This window comes from Dermochelys coriacea, chromosome 2, assembly GCF_009764565.3.
Source record: "Dermochelys coriacea isolate rDerCor1 chromosome 2, rDerCor1.pri.v4, whole genome shotgun sequence".
Classification (NCBI taxonomy): Eukaryota; Metazoa; Chordata; order Testudines; family Dermochelyidae; genus Dermochelys; species Dermochelys coriacea.
The window spans coordinates 253,072,252-253,087,533 of record NC_050069.1 but is presented as its reverse complement, the minus strand read 5'-3'; the positions used below and the strand labels follow the sequence as shown (position 1 = coordinate 253,087,533).

General features: G+C 37.2%; 1 protein-coding gene across 5 annotated transcripts in view; it reads left to right on the top strand.

The window, feature by feature from the left end:
* The window catches only part of RBM33 (RNA binding motif protein 33), a 152,622-nt gene that overhangs the window by 28,025 nt on the left and 109,315 nt on the right, over nucleotides 1-15,282 (top strand). For all 5 annotated transcript variants that reach the window (XM_038388525.2, XM_038388524.2, XM_043509648.1 and 2 more), the window contains exons 5-7: nucleotides 1,767-2,079; nucleotides 3,523-3,645; nucleotides 13,642-13,813. In XM_038388525.2, coding sequence (XP_038244453.1) covers nucleotides 1,767-2,079; nucleotides 3,523-3,645; nucleotides 13,642-13,813 — 608 coding nt within the window. The remainder of the gene's footprint in view (nucleotides 1-1,766; nucleotides 2,080-3,522; nucleotides 3,646-13,641; nucleotides 13,814-15,282) is intronic.

Genomic DNA, 15,282 nt, shown 5'->3' with positions numbered 1-15,282 from the left:
AAGCAATTATAATCTTATAATTGCAGTGGTTTGTAAACCTATCCCTAAAATTATTGCTTGACCTGAAATTGCTTATTTGTTTTCAGCCCATCATTTAAGCATATAGTTTATGAGCTATAAGACATTTCAGCTATTGAATCTTAACTTTCAGTTAACGGGTTTTTGTTTTTAAATCACTGATATTGGCACAAGTCCTGTTTCTCCATCATCTCTCCATCACCATTCTTAGCCATGTCTCCTGCAAAACCCCAGGAATGCCCCCTTAACTTCAAGAGGGTATCTGACGTCCTCTGAGTCTGTGGAGGGTGGCTCCAAATGCATGCAATTTGAATTGAGGACTGTGTTGTTGCATCCCTTCTTGCACCATGCAGTACTGAAACTTGTACAAAGGCTTTAGAGCTGAACAGTCACTCCCTGCCACATGAATGTTCTGTGGTGGTGTGTCCCTAACTCACTATAAGCTGTTTGAGGGTACAGGCTAAAGGGGTCATATAGTCCAATACAATACATCTGACAGCTTGGAAAGCTCACTCTAGAAGACAAAATGGTGTCTGTCCTAAGATTGAGTAAAATCAGATCCAACCGCTGGTGTAGGCAGTGTATGAGTACCTGCGCCGATGGGAGAATCCTTCCTGTCTGTATACATAGTGTCTTCCCTGAAGTGCGCCACAGTAGCATTTTAACGGTGCATAAGCCCTGATTTATATGAACTCTTACTTTTCCATCTCTGGCAGCTGTATTACTGTTACCCATGGGGTGAATGCTTTTGCTGTTTTTCCCTCCAACTTCCACTCAAAAGACCTCCAGTTTGGGGCCAATTTGGTGTGCAAAGAGCTTACAAATCTGTTTAGATCTTATGGCCCCAAATTTTGAGGAAGTAGGTCCCTTTTAAGATAACTTGTAGAATTGTAACATGATAAAGGAAAAAGTTTTTAAAAGTAAAACATCCTTCCAAAAACATTTTTCAATCAAAATGTTCAGCAAATCAATAATGGTGCATTTCAAGTAAATGCAATTTAAAACATCATGTCTGTGAATCAACTTGTTTTCCTACTTTCTCACCAAATCTCGAGTTGGAGATTGACGTTTTTTAGGTGGTTTTGTTATCAATTGTTGCAAATTAAACATCAAAACTTAAATTCTAACCTTAGCTCATAAGAAGGATCTGAGTTTTCAAATAATTTCTTTAATACTGTTTTTAGGTTCACACAAATTCTGTTACTGACATAAGAGAATTTTTTTAAACCTTCACAGGTCACCTTTAAAAGACAGTTCTTGACTGTATAAATTGTATTTTTTTCTCCGAATAGAAACTTAAATCTACCACAATAAATACAATAATCTAAATTCAAATTGATTGTTTCCTGTCTATATTAAAGTAGTATTAAAAATGATTTAGTAGCTTACTTGGAGGCGTTAGAAATCAGATGCAGTTGAAGTCATTTTATGTGTTTTTGTTAGATTGGGAATTAAAATTGAATCCAGTCTGCTTGGTTACCGTGCAGGACTTCTGCCAGCCTGACCTGTTAGACCATCTGGTTGGTTTGATTCCCCATGTCAAATAATCTGCAGCTGGTGATAAGCTGTGGTACAGTATGCATTATGAGTTTATGGCATGCAGTCAAGTTGATGTGTGAGCTATATTTTTGCTCAATAAGTTAAAGTACATGTATTTGTCTGCTCCATTGTACTAAATCCTCACAAATGTACTCAACTGGTATATTTTCAACTTTGGTCTGAATCTTTTTTCCCCCCTTCCACTGCAGTTCTCAAGGTGTCACAGTTAGTCTTAATGCTACATCTGGCATGGTTACATCATATGACTTCTCTGAGAACGCTAATGATCATTCGATAGAACATGAGTCGGAATATGACCAAGGGGAGGACGAAATAGCTTATGACAAATCGGATGAACCTGAAGTATACTCTCAAGAGTACACAGGGGAAGGACAGTATGAAGGCAATGATGCTGAGCTGACAGAAGACCAAATAGAATATGCGGAAGAACAGGGAGAGGAAGAAATTTACAATGATGAAGTGCTAGACCTTGAAATCAATGAACCTCTAGATGAATTTCCAGTGAGTTTCTTTCTAAAAATTTCTTTCTATTGTATCTCCAAAGATCACATTGCTTCACGTGCATCGTTTTTTAGACTGATTTGAAATCTGTTTACTTCCCTAGGGAGGGGGAGAAATTAGACCTATTATCACTGTCTGCCAGTTTCTTTATCTAGGCTGTGACAAAGTTTGTGTTGACAGCTTGTTTGGCGGTAGGTAATGCTCCTTTGTCATGCTGGAAGGCAGTTGAGAACCATGACCTTGAGGGTTGTATCCTTAAGGAAGAAAACAGCTTTGTGTGGTGGAGATACACTGCCAATTGTTAAAAGTACTTAATGCAAAAGCTTTTATCCAGGCTTTAGACAAGATCTGATAAAGTCCTTCCAAGGTGAAAAGATTATTGACCTGCTAAAGACATCTTTAAGGTGCTAATATTCCAAAGTGATTGATGTCCTGCTCATTCATCCTTTTTGTAACTGAGAACTGTCTAAATCTGAATAAAGAGATTGGAGGTTAGTTCAGAAAATGTCACATGCATAATTTGCTATCTTTTAAACAGCATACAGAAGAGCATGTACTGATTTTAATTACAAGTGAATATATTACATAATCACAGTTTAAACTTCATACATTTAGTAAGGAAAAAATCTTCTTAAAATATCAGCTGACATATTCTGAAAATCTTTTGCTCTTTTTTATTCATGTTTGTACAGCATCTAGCATAATAGGTGCTTGATCCTTGTTTGGGCCTTTTAGACAACACTTACATACAAATGAATAATAGCTGTATACAATTAGTAGAACAACTTTTTAAAGAATAATGGAATATTTTATTTTTCCCTTTTTAAAATAAAGATGGATATTGTCAATATAGTGCCATGGGGCAGATGGCACTTCAGACAAGCAAATATTCCAGATTTCCCTCCAAAGAATTTAAAATCTAAGGGCCTGATCCTCATCCCATTGAAATTAATGGGTTATTTGTTGTGGCAACAGCTGGATCACACAATATTAGTTATCTGTGTTGCTGTACAATGTTGTTAAAATAATATTGTCAGTAGCATTAAAGGCACTACAATTGTCCTAACAACGAGTCCTTGTGGCACCTTAGAGACTAACAAATTTATTTGGGCATAAGCTTTTGTGGGCTAGAGCCCACTCCATGCATCTGATGAAATGGGTTCTAGTCCACAAAAGCTTATGCCCAAATAAATTTGTTCGTCTCTAAGGTGCCACAAGGACTCCTTGTTGTTTTTGCTGATACAGACTAACACGGCTACCATTCTGAAACCTACAACTGTCCTAAAAACCCTGCTAGATTAACTATCAGATGTAATAGAAAATCAGAGTAATAGCCTAGATTTTGATGAAGCCTGTTTTCAATTGCTGTAATCAGTACATATATAGTTCTGAACTTTTACACATGTGGCTCTTCCTTGTAACTTCCTTTTATAATTGTTTTAGGATGAAGATTATATACAATCATATAATGAACAACAAGGGATGGAAGAACAGGAAGAATATGTAGCTGAAGAGGAATTGGAGGAGGTCGCTGATTCCCAAACACCTACAAATGAATCAGAAGAGGTATGTAGTGCATCTTACAGAAATCTTGAAACAGCTGCTTATTGCAGAATTTATAATAATTTAGAATTGTTCAAATTGCTGGCTAAGAATTAATGCCAATTGGCTGCAAGCTGGCTAAATGCCAACAATTAATTCGTGATATCATCACTTTGTTTTTAGGATGGATGGTATGTTGCAGAAATGTTTTACTGTCCTTTGCTAGTTTTGGTAGCATCTGTGTTTACTTTTTTCTAATGACACTATTGAATTTCTTTTTTCTTTTTTTTTTTTTCCTGAAAACCCGAAGGCAACAGATAAGTGTGAAGGCCATATTTTCTTTAATGTTTACACAATTGGAGTTTTTAGGTGGGAGAATGATGATAATTCTGCATGGTATCTGTGATCTTATATGTACAGTAGAACATCAGAGTTATGAACTGAGCAGTCAACCCCACGCCTCATTTGGAACCTGAAGTATATAATCAGGCAGCAGAGACTAAAAAAAGCCAGTACTGTTAGATGTAAACTAGTTTAAAAAAAAAAAAAAGTGAGGGGGTTTAAAAAAATGATTTGACAAGGTAAGGAAACTTTCTGTGCTCGTTTCGTTTAAATTAAGATGGTTAAAAGCAGCATTTTTCTTCTGCATAGTAAAGTTTCAAAGCTGTATTAAGTCAATGTTCAGTTGTAACCTTTTGAAAGAACAACCATAATGTTTTTTCAGAGTTACGAACAACCTCCATTCCTGAGGTGTTTGTAACGCTTAGGTTCTACTGTATATCCCTAGTAACTGTAATGTGACACCTCCCTGCCCACATAAATATATTGGGGTCAAGATGATAAAATTTTCAAAAGTCCCTAAGTCCCATATTCAAAGGAAATTTAAGCATTTAGAAGCCTAAGTGTCATTGAAAGTCAAAAAGACAAAGACCCATCTGGTGCCTTATGTGGGAGCATCTTGTGCACGGGTGTGAAAATTCTGTAAGCTTCTCCTTGCAGTTTTCTCTTAATTCTTCCATCAGGAAAGAAGGTGAGGTCCCTTGTTCCCTTCTTGCAGAATTTGACAGAGGCTTGATACCAAAAATCCACAGGTATTTGCTCACTGGCTAAAGTAGGAAGAGATTGAACAGACTCTGCAGCGTTAACTTGCAACAGATTCCTGGTGCGGGTAGTAAGGAGATTTGTCGTCTGCCGCCTCCCCAGGAATCTGCTGCAGTATTACTCTTATCCCAAAGTTTAATATATAGGATCTATTGGAATACTCATTGAGGTGGAATGTCTGAATTTTGGGTCTAATGTATGCTAAAATGCTTGGTTGACACAACTATGTTGCTCAGGAGTGTGGAAAATCCAGACCTCTGAGGGATGTAGTTAAGCCAACCTGACCTGGTGTAGATGGTGCTAATTTGGAAGAATTCTTTGGTCGATCTAGCCTCTTGGGAAAATGGAATACCTACACTGACAGGAGAACCTCTCTCGTTGGTGTAGGTAGTGTGTACATTGAAGTGCTACGACGGCGCAGCTGTGCCTCTGGAGCAATTCGTGTAGATAAGCCCTTGGTTCCCTCTTCAGAGTACTAATCCATCAGCTAGTTCAACCCCAAGAGGCTCAAAAAGTGGCATTTTTGTTTGTATCCTCATTCAATTTTAGAACTTTTCAGTCTCTAGTTGTATCAAATAAACTACACTAGAATAATCATCTTTGGTAGATTAATATTTAATAAACATTAAGTCTTAGTAATGTTTTATAGATCCATTTAGTAATACTTCATTTTGTGCATTTGTTGACCTATAAACACCCTCCTTCTGGTACTCTGCTGTACTTTGACTATCCAGAGCAAAGGTCAGTGTATTAACTGATGAAAGCACAGTCCATCATGTTATTACTTAAATCAGACCATTGTGTGTAATTAACAACCTTGACAAGTATTTAAAAAAAAAAATAGTTGTGGAGCAGAAACCCAAAATGTATTGGGTAATTTGACCTCAGCGGGACAATGAAAATGCCAGTCTCCAAACTCGCTTAACATCCAGTCGTCACACAGTTTGAAACAGGACCTTTCAGCACATTGAACTCTTGAATTCTTCAGCTTTCTTTCTTACTATTAAATATTCTGGAGGTCAGAACAGAAACTGTCCTTAGCATCCTGCTGAAGCATAACTTTTCTCTTTAGGACTACCAGGGTGTAGCTGTGTGGGTAAATACTTTGATGCTAACAGATTCTGTCTTATGTGCAATATGAGCCTACTTCAACATTTGTTGCAAAGTTATAAATTCATAGAGGGGAAATGATCTCAGTAGTAATTCTTTCAGAGATTCTTCTGGACAGCTAAAGAAGAATCAGAGGCTAAGCAAAAATCAGATCAGTCATCATGAGTGTACAGTTTGAGACCTTAGAGGAGCTGGTTTGCTGTTAGGCATAATATGTCCTAGACTCCTTTCCAGGAACAGCAGAAAAATTTAACCAGCTTGAATCCACTGGGAAAATGAGACAAATTGTATAACTAGAAAAGACATAATTAGTGAGCTTGCATATATGCACTCTGTATATACTTTATCTACTTTTTCCATCAGCTCAAATCCTTGGAGATTCTTTTTAGTCATTGATTTAAAGCAGATGTCAACCTATGTACGCCCAAATTTTGACCTACCTTAAAACTGACTAAAAATGTACTTGCTCTGTAGCCTATATTTTGAAAGAGAAACTTCGGACTGCTTCCAATTTATAATATGAGGACTTGCCTGCCTGCAGTTTTTCAGTAAAAGCAATTTACTAATGAGCTCTGTTCCTTTATTCAAAAGAGAATCAGTACATTCATGGTGTGTGGTGTTATATGGCTGTGATCTTAGCTGTTTATGTTCTTGCTATTGACAAAAATGTCAACAGTATTTGATCTTCATTATCATCTTGAAAATGCAATGTGACCAAAAGTGTTGGTAACTGAGATCCACCTCTTAGGTAAAGAAAACATTGTTTTGTTTGTCCTGCCCATTACTATCCTTCCTCTCCCTGGGAATGGAGATCCTCCCCATTCCTGAACAAAGCTGGAGTATTCATTTCTGCTACGTTTCCCCTGCCTTTCCTCTCCCACAATCATTGCCCCACTTTCTGGTTGTAATCTGCTGAGTAGAACTTGCTTGTGCTCATCAGTGTGGCTCCTATAGCATCTGGAGATTCTGCTGTTTAGCAGAATGCCAATATCCGAGTGACAAAGCAGAAGTTAAATTTGGCTCTCCAGCATGGCATGGAGTATTAATGCTAAGCCTTCCACATTTTTAGTGGTTTAATGTATGTGCTTGAATAATAGATGTATTGTGCTTTGACCTCTGTTGGTCTGATACCTGAACCCCCAACTTCAAGCTCTCATTCACTGAAGCAACTGAATGCTTCATGTTGATGGAGAATAAATTTTGGATTACAATTATTTATTTTTCTCTGCATAATCCTTCCACCCCCATTTGGGGATGCATATAATTCTGTCCATGGTAATTAGTTTGTGATTTGGGACAGAAATACTGTTGAGTCCTGAAGTGTAGCCCACGCCAGACAAAATGTCATTCTCATTTTGCTTGTGGCCAGTCCTCACAAAACCAGAGGTTTCTTTGCTTTTTGAATTGGAGTTTTATCATCTTTTGGAAACACTTAGGGGTCAGCAACCTTTCAGAAGTGCCAAGTCTTCATTTATTCACTCTAATTTAAGGTTTTGTGTGCCAGTAATACTTTTTAAAGTTTTTAGACTGTCTCTTTCTATAAGTCTATAATATATAACTAAACTATTGTTGTATGTAAAGTAAATAAGGTTTTTAAAATGTTTAAGAAGCTTCACTTTAAATTAAATTAAAATGCAGAGCCCCCCCGACCGGTGGCCAGGACCTGGGGACTGTGAGTGCCTCTGAAAATCAGCTCGCATGCCACCTTTGGCACCTATGCCATAGGTTGCCTACCCCTGACTTGGATTATCACTATATTGTAATATGCTTTTATTATTGTGTGCCTAAAGGCACTATTCATACACTAGGACCCCCACAGTGCTAGGTGCTGTACAAACACAGAACAAAAAGATGATCCCTGCTCCAAGGACAATATAAAATGCCCCTGCCAGTAAGATAGAATCCATTTACATGAAGTTCCTTATCCCAAAATAGATTTGAATGAAATCTAATGCTCTCTTGTAAGAATAAAATCAGAATATATATTAACTTTTATCTTGAAATACATATTACCCATAAACTCTGTATGTAAATACTCTATGAACATTCATTTTGTTTTAAAAAATAATTTCACTGCACGTGCCATTATATATTTGGTATAAAAGAGAAAAGGGATAACTGCTAAAAACAAACTGCAACTGTATTTCTCTGGAAGTAATCCCTACAGATTCCCACTCCTGGGTTTCTAGCCACAGATGTGAGATTCAACAACTGACTAGAATTCAAAAAGTTAGAACTTTTGGACGAGTCACTATCATAAGACCCTACTGTACACCCAGAATATCATGTCTCTTGTCAGTTACTTTTCAGACTTAAAAATGCTAATACAATTCCAGCTCTCACAGGGAGTTTTTTTTTTTTTTGTTTTTTGGTGTCTCTAAAAGTTCTGCATTTACTGAGTTTTAATTACAGGGAAGTAGATTTCCTTTTGCTAAAGTGGGATTTTCTTTTTATCCTAGCATTCTTTCCTAATTTAAAATGGGAGGAGGGTTGGCACAAGGAACTTAAATTGGGAATAAGAGGTCATATTCTGGAAATGTATTTTAAACATGCCTAGGGATATCCTGTTTATATTTGCTTGTGGGGTTATGTTTGCTGCTCTACGCAAATGCAGAATCACTGAATATATGACATCAAATATACAACACTGGACTCTGGCTTTTGCAAGTTGTCCATGAATAGTGAACCTCATTAATTTTCACTGGATAGATGCCACTCAGAGAGACTGCTCTGTGGTGAAGGATTTATAGATCCAACTCTTCTATATTACAAAGCTAGAAGTACATTCACATTTTTAATGGGTTAGCGAATCCCCCGCCCCAAACCTAGACCTTTCTTGGGCAAACTTTGTGCCCCTTGCTTACACGGAGTAAATATTGCTATAGTTTATTTGTATTGTAGTGTCCAGGGGCAAGCCAAGAACCATTTTATTAGGCAGTGTATAAATATAGAGTAATAAGTCCCTGCACCGAAGAGCTTACAACCTAAATAGACAAGATTGACTCAGGATAGAGGAAAGGTTGTAACATACACAGGGAACACAGTGATTGCTTGCAAATCTCATGCAATTTCCTTGATTAAAAAAAAAAAGTCTGAGTGATTTGTTAAGAGTTAGCTAAATGGAGAGCAAGGAAGGGAGAGGGGAAATAGAAGAAAGGGGAGTAAGCCAGATAAGATGAGAGAAGAGGGAAGGAAGGGAAGAGGGGAAGCATGGAGGACAGCTACAGAGAAGATAGTGAGAGTGTTGTGAGAGGGTTTGAAGCCAATAGCTAACTGACACGGGAGAGCGAGTACAGTAGAACCTCAGAGTTACAAACTGACCAATCAACCACACGCTTCATTTGGAACCGGAAGTATGCAATCAGCCAGCAGCAGAGAGAGACATGTACAAAAAAGCAAATACAGTACAGTACTGTGTTAATTGTAAACTACTTAAAAAAAAAAAAAGCAGCATTTTCCTTCTGCATAGTAAAGCTTCAAAGCTGTATTAAGTCAATGTTCAGTTGTAAACTTTTGGAAGAACCATAATGTTTTGTTCAGAGTTATGAACAACCTCCATTTCTGAGGTGTTCGTAACTCTGAAGTTCTACTTTATCCAGAGTGATATGCTGATATAATTTGGCTTGTAATTTTTAAACTTCCCTTACGGTCTAATAAAAACAATTTCTGCCTAGCGTTCCATTGAGACAAGCTACAAATATTGCTTCAGAGAATATTTGTTTTCTATTAAAGCAATCCTATTCAGACCTCAGTGATTCGGGAGCCAAATTAGCCATCAGCGTTACCCAAAAAAGCCAGTGTATTGTGAATTCAATGTTTTGTTTATTATAGTACTATATTTTTGAATTTAAACGGTATGACAGGAAATAGTTAGTTTCTCTCTCTCTCTCTAATAACTTAGACTGGCTGATAATTAAATCAGTATTTTAATATCACATGCTGCAAGGAGCCAGAAGAAGCACATTAAAGAGCCACTTGCGGCTCACAAGCCTTAGTCTGTGTATCACTGTCTTAAAGTATGCACAGTCCAATATCCAGATGTCGTGGCATCAAGCAGCCAAATAAGGTTGACAGTTACTTTGAGTGTAATCTCTTACATGTTACTGTATTTCTGTAAAAGTAATATTATCGATTACTTTTACCAGATTATTCAGAATAATGTGATCTTCCTTCCCAAATTAGAACTCATAAGTCACCTTTTAATTCATTATTCCAGTCATGTTGATGATTAGTATTTATATGTCTAAATTCTGCTTCAAATTGATGGGAGTTTCTTTTCTTGGTACTTCATGTATTCATGTAGTCTGAAAAACATTTTTGTGTGTGTTCATCTTCTCGTGAAACAGCTCAACCTGTTTTGAAAAGCTAAAGAAATTCCAGATATAGTTGGTTAAACATAAATTATTCCCTACTACAAAAATTGTAGCAAAATTGAAAAAAGTCTTTTGAGAATAACAAATGAGATGTAGATTCATTTATTAATTTCAGTAACCCTTCTTAGAGTTATACATGGGGAATGTGTGGCTGATTATCAACATATTTGTGTTTACTATCACAACTAATGCATCTCCTCCAACAATACCTATAATAAAGTTTGGATATGGATCAGCTGGTTAAATCTCAAACACTGGCTTCTCTTGTTTCTTTCCTTCTCCTCCAATAGCTTTTTGTATTCTTCTTGTGTTTGAGTCTTAACATTTGTGTGCATGGTTTTTCATATAGTGCTATAGGTGGGTTTGGTGTTGTACAAACAAAAAGCGAATTAGACCAAAAAACTGCAAAAAAGTACAGCGCATGGAGGGTAAGCAAAGATTAGATAATGCCTCTATAAAATACAATTGAGATGCATTCATTTTTCACAGAAAATATGTATAATTGTCTCATATGTTTCTCATGGTATGTTTTTTATTTGTTAATAATTTGTATTTTTTACTAAAGGACAATTTGGAAACTTGGAAGGTTTTCAACAGATATGTCCTTGTTTAGTTTATTAAAATTCTACAAACCTTCATATTTCATTGCAAAATATTTAAATATAGCTGTGGCAATCTGATTCATGAGCATGTCCATGTGGAGTCTCGGGGTATGGTTTCCTGTAAATGGATCAGATTGCATGATTGAGGCCTACTTCTGTAAAAACAGTGGCAGGTTGGAAAAGACATGAGGGAGGGAAAGTTGACGTCAATGAGACTTGTGCTGGCAAGTCACTTAGGCGCTTTTGAAAATCCCACCCGTAGGTGCCTAAGTATAGACTTTGGGAGCCTAACTTTAAGTTTCTATTGTTGAAAATTTTGGCCACAATCATTAGTAGAAATGCCTAAGTTTAATAGGTAACAGGAGTTTTACAGTACTTGAGTGAGCCTAGACATTGGGTTATATTACCTGTTACCAGAAAGTAGAGAGAGGAAATTCAAAGTGACTTACATCCCCATAAGAGAGCCAATAACAGTTGAGCAATCAGGTCATTGCTGTTAAACAGAGCAAAGATCCAGTTTCTTTTTGTTTTCTCTTTCTTTATAAGATTATCTTGACAGTTTTAGCATTCATTGTCACCTTTTGAGGTAAGAATCACCCTGTGAGCTTATCCGTCCAGATTCTAGGTACTCTATTTTTTTTAAAAACACAGGCATTTGGGCCTTGGCTACAGAGTTTTACAGAGTGCCTTCCCTACTTAAATCACAAGAAAATGACTCGTCAAGGCAATGTAAAAAGAAAGACAAGATGCAACACATGTGGTTTAATTTGGCTACAACTTTACTAAATTAACATACCTGGAAATACCCAACAATACATTCCGTAGTGCAGGTCATCATTAATTCTTCTCTTAATCATATCCATCTCTTTGGAAGGGCTGCCATCAGCCTAACAGCCCTCCCCATGTATGAAGACTAAGGGACCTGGAAAAATGAAGGGGTTGTTTCCCTACTCTACCAGATGTTATCAGCCCTGCAGCATCTTTTTCTGGCTTTCTTAGGGGATGCCTCCTCCTAAATCCACTTTCAACTCCTGTTTATTGGGGAATCATATCCCCTCTGTAATGAATGCTTGCACTGGACAGCTACCGCACTTGCTACCTACTTAGTTGCAATATCTTGACCTTGTCTTTGTATCTATCTCACTGTGTCCCTGACCTGTTTGAGGAAGGCAAAAAACTCACCTCACCTCAGCCAGTCTAGTGGTGAGAAAAAAATTCCTTCCCAGTCCTAAAAGAAAAAAGGGGAGTAGGGAAAGTCCAAAGCAGATCATAGAACGTGGTCCTACTCTGACCCCATGGGTCGGAGGAGGGTGCTGATGATTGGTGATTGATGGGTAAGAGTTTTGTTTAGAATGCATTGTGTGTAAATATATTCTCCTCCTCCTGGTGCACGTGATGGGCCAGAGACCATGGTCCCTCCTTGGCTCCACTCAGAGAAGTCTGTCCCCCCACCTTCTATTTCCTTGTAATCCAGATGTAGTAGGGACCCTTAAAGGAGCTCCATCCTGATCTTCCTGTTGCCTAGACAGTCACTGCATTCAGTTGCGCTGAGGACATTAGGCTTGATGTGTGTTGCCTGTGGAGCTAACTGGCTCTTATGCATTCCTGCCTTGCCTTCTTTCTATTAATTACTACTTTAAGTGCCCTAATTTAGAAGACAAAATCATGTTTTGCTTTAGTATGTTCTTTCTGTGTACACCAAACAGAAAAAAAAATGTCATAGTTCATGTGTTGGCTCTAAAAAGAACTAAAAACTGTATGTGTGAGACCCAATAAATCAGGAATCGGACTGCTAGTATGTTAAAAAAACAAAACAAAACAAAAAAAAAACCCCAAACCCAATCTTTCATGGCAAATAATGCTATATTACAATATTTTAAATTTCGAAATATAAATCAAATTTAAGCTGAATATAACATTCTTAACTTTCTGTCCACCATCCCAGGACAGGAAAACTTTTTTTGGTGTGGGGGATGGGGGAGTGGGTGGAGGTTAGACAGGCTGGAGAGAGACACTGACACTTGGGACATGGTTTTCTGTGAATAATAAAGGTTTGCTCCCAAAAGAAGATCTCAAATTTGACTTCAGAACAAGGGCATAACATTCCATTATGCAGATTTAGTATATTAAAATTGGGTACTGCATAACAGTACATTCTTTTGATAAGATGAGAAACTGCTCAATTTAAACTTCATTTCCACTAGAATATTTTCTCAAGACAAGCAAATCTGTACCTAATCAAAGGAATATAATTTAGAAATTGTGAAGTTACCTAGTCTTTATTCTTTCATGTTATTGACAATTGCTCTGAGTCATAAATACTAAGAATAATTAATTTATTCTTTTAATGTTTTTTGAATAATCCAAACAGATGGTATCCAAATCCTGAAACTATGGAATAGTCATTCTTCTACATGTCATCACAGGATATTTGATGCGGTTTTAAAGCTGTGAACTAATCAGATTTGGTTCTAGTAGAATATTCAAAATACCGTCCTAAGCATTGTAATAACCATACAAGATATGTTCCAAGAGTTTGGCTAGAAATGTTTTACAGAAATCAGTTATACCTGAGATATGTAGCTACTGTATATTGTAACCAAACAAACCTATAAGATATGGTGAATCACCTGCTGTCCCCAAACTGTGCACAAGAATTCTTTATAATACCAGAAAGGTACAGGCAATGGAGCCCTTATACAAGACATGGATTTGTTTTTGTTTTGTTTCCTATCTTGATAAAGATTCTTTCCAAAATGGTAATATTTTTAGCATGTTGACAATCTCTCTCAGACAACGTTAGTTTGTACATGTCTTTTTCTCTTGTGATGCAGGCAGCTATTGAAACTTTGGAACTTCAGGAGGAAACAAAAGAAGAATCTGATGAAGAGGAGGAGGAGGATGAAGAATCTGGACGACTACGTTTCAAAACTGAACGAAAAGAAGGAACAATCATTAGGCTCTCAGACATAACGAGAGAGAGAAGAAACATTCCAGAAACTTTGGGTAAGATTCTGTGGCAATGGATTAGAATAAAATACTATAATAAAAGAAAGGAAAAGATTGGATTACTTTAAACCCTATTAACCAATAAATGTCATTCTTAAGGTAAAAGAATGTAGTCTGCCATAGACTCTGCTTGTCTATATTCAAGCTGTCCAGTTTTCTGCAGCTTGTTTTCCTAGTAGCTTTAGTTCTCCATCTCCTTCAGAATATCAGAAAAAATATATGCTTTTTCAAAAGCCAATGCAATGTATATTAATGGAAGCTTTTCAGAATCCTTAAACCTGGCTGTCCTTTAAACAGGGATGCTGGAACAATTTTTATAGTGGGCGTGCTGTGAGCCATTGAACCAAACTGAAAATCCTGAATATAATGTAAACCACTTCAAATCAGGGGGTGCTGCAGCACCCCTAGTTCCAGCACCTATGCCTTTAAACAACAATTGGCTATATAGTGGGAAAATTCCATACTGTTTTAATATTTCCACCTTTTAAATGACCCCCGCAGATTTTCACACTTGGTGTAAGGCTCACAGTTATAGTAAACGTCACACTAGTTGAAAGCAACTTGCTATGGTACATTGGCACACAGCATATATCCAGCTGCACTGAATGTATATTTGGCACGTGTTTCAGCACTGAAGTGGGAAAGCCATTAGGTGTTTAATCCTAATAAGACTTTTTAATCAATTAGCTAATAAACTGTTGACGTTATGTGCGATTTCAGTGAAAAAATTATAAATTGATTTTCGGCTTCCCCTTATTTGTCCAGTTTTAGTCCATCTGTCCAAATAAAGTCACAATGAGGTATCTTGGAGAGGGGTTCATTTTCCAAATCTTTTTATGCTCCGGATGCTGAAATATTTGATACTGTGATATAAAAAAATCCCTTGCTCAGTTGGGGATCACTGAAGCTGCTGCTTATGTTGGATTTTGGATAATGGCAACACTTTTTTAATATATATTGATGCCACAATCAATACCAGCATCTGATGCCAGAAGTTCATAGTACTACTGGGGTTAAATGCTAATACACAATGATCTAGAATCAAGACTGCCCAGATTCAAAATATGGCAGTCCATGATGATGATGATACAGATGCTGGAACACCTCTGGAAGAAGTATTTGCCATTGCGCAGTGCTCAAAGTTCTACTGCAGAAACTAAGTATCAGTTCAAACTGTGGAAAAAGGTTTGGATGTCTTCCTGAAGAGAGTCAAGATATGAAGCAGCTAACCTGAGAGGGAATGGTAGATACCATTGGTCTTTGAGGCATTGAGAGCAGATAGTGCTGACACTGATGCTTGTAGATATGTATGGCTGCACTCATCAGATCTTCATAAAGACTTTCTATAGGATGGCTGGTCCCTTTTCAGACAAAGAAGGTGGCAAGGGAACAGCCTCAGCCTGGAAGTTAGCCTACATAACTAGGGCTGAATTCAATAATCAGGCTGCTTTTGCTTTCCTTCCAAA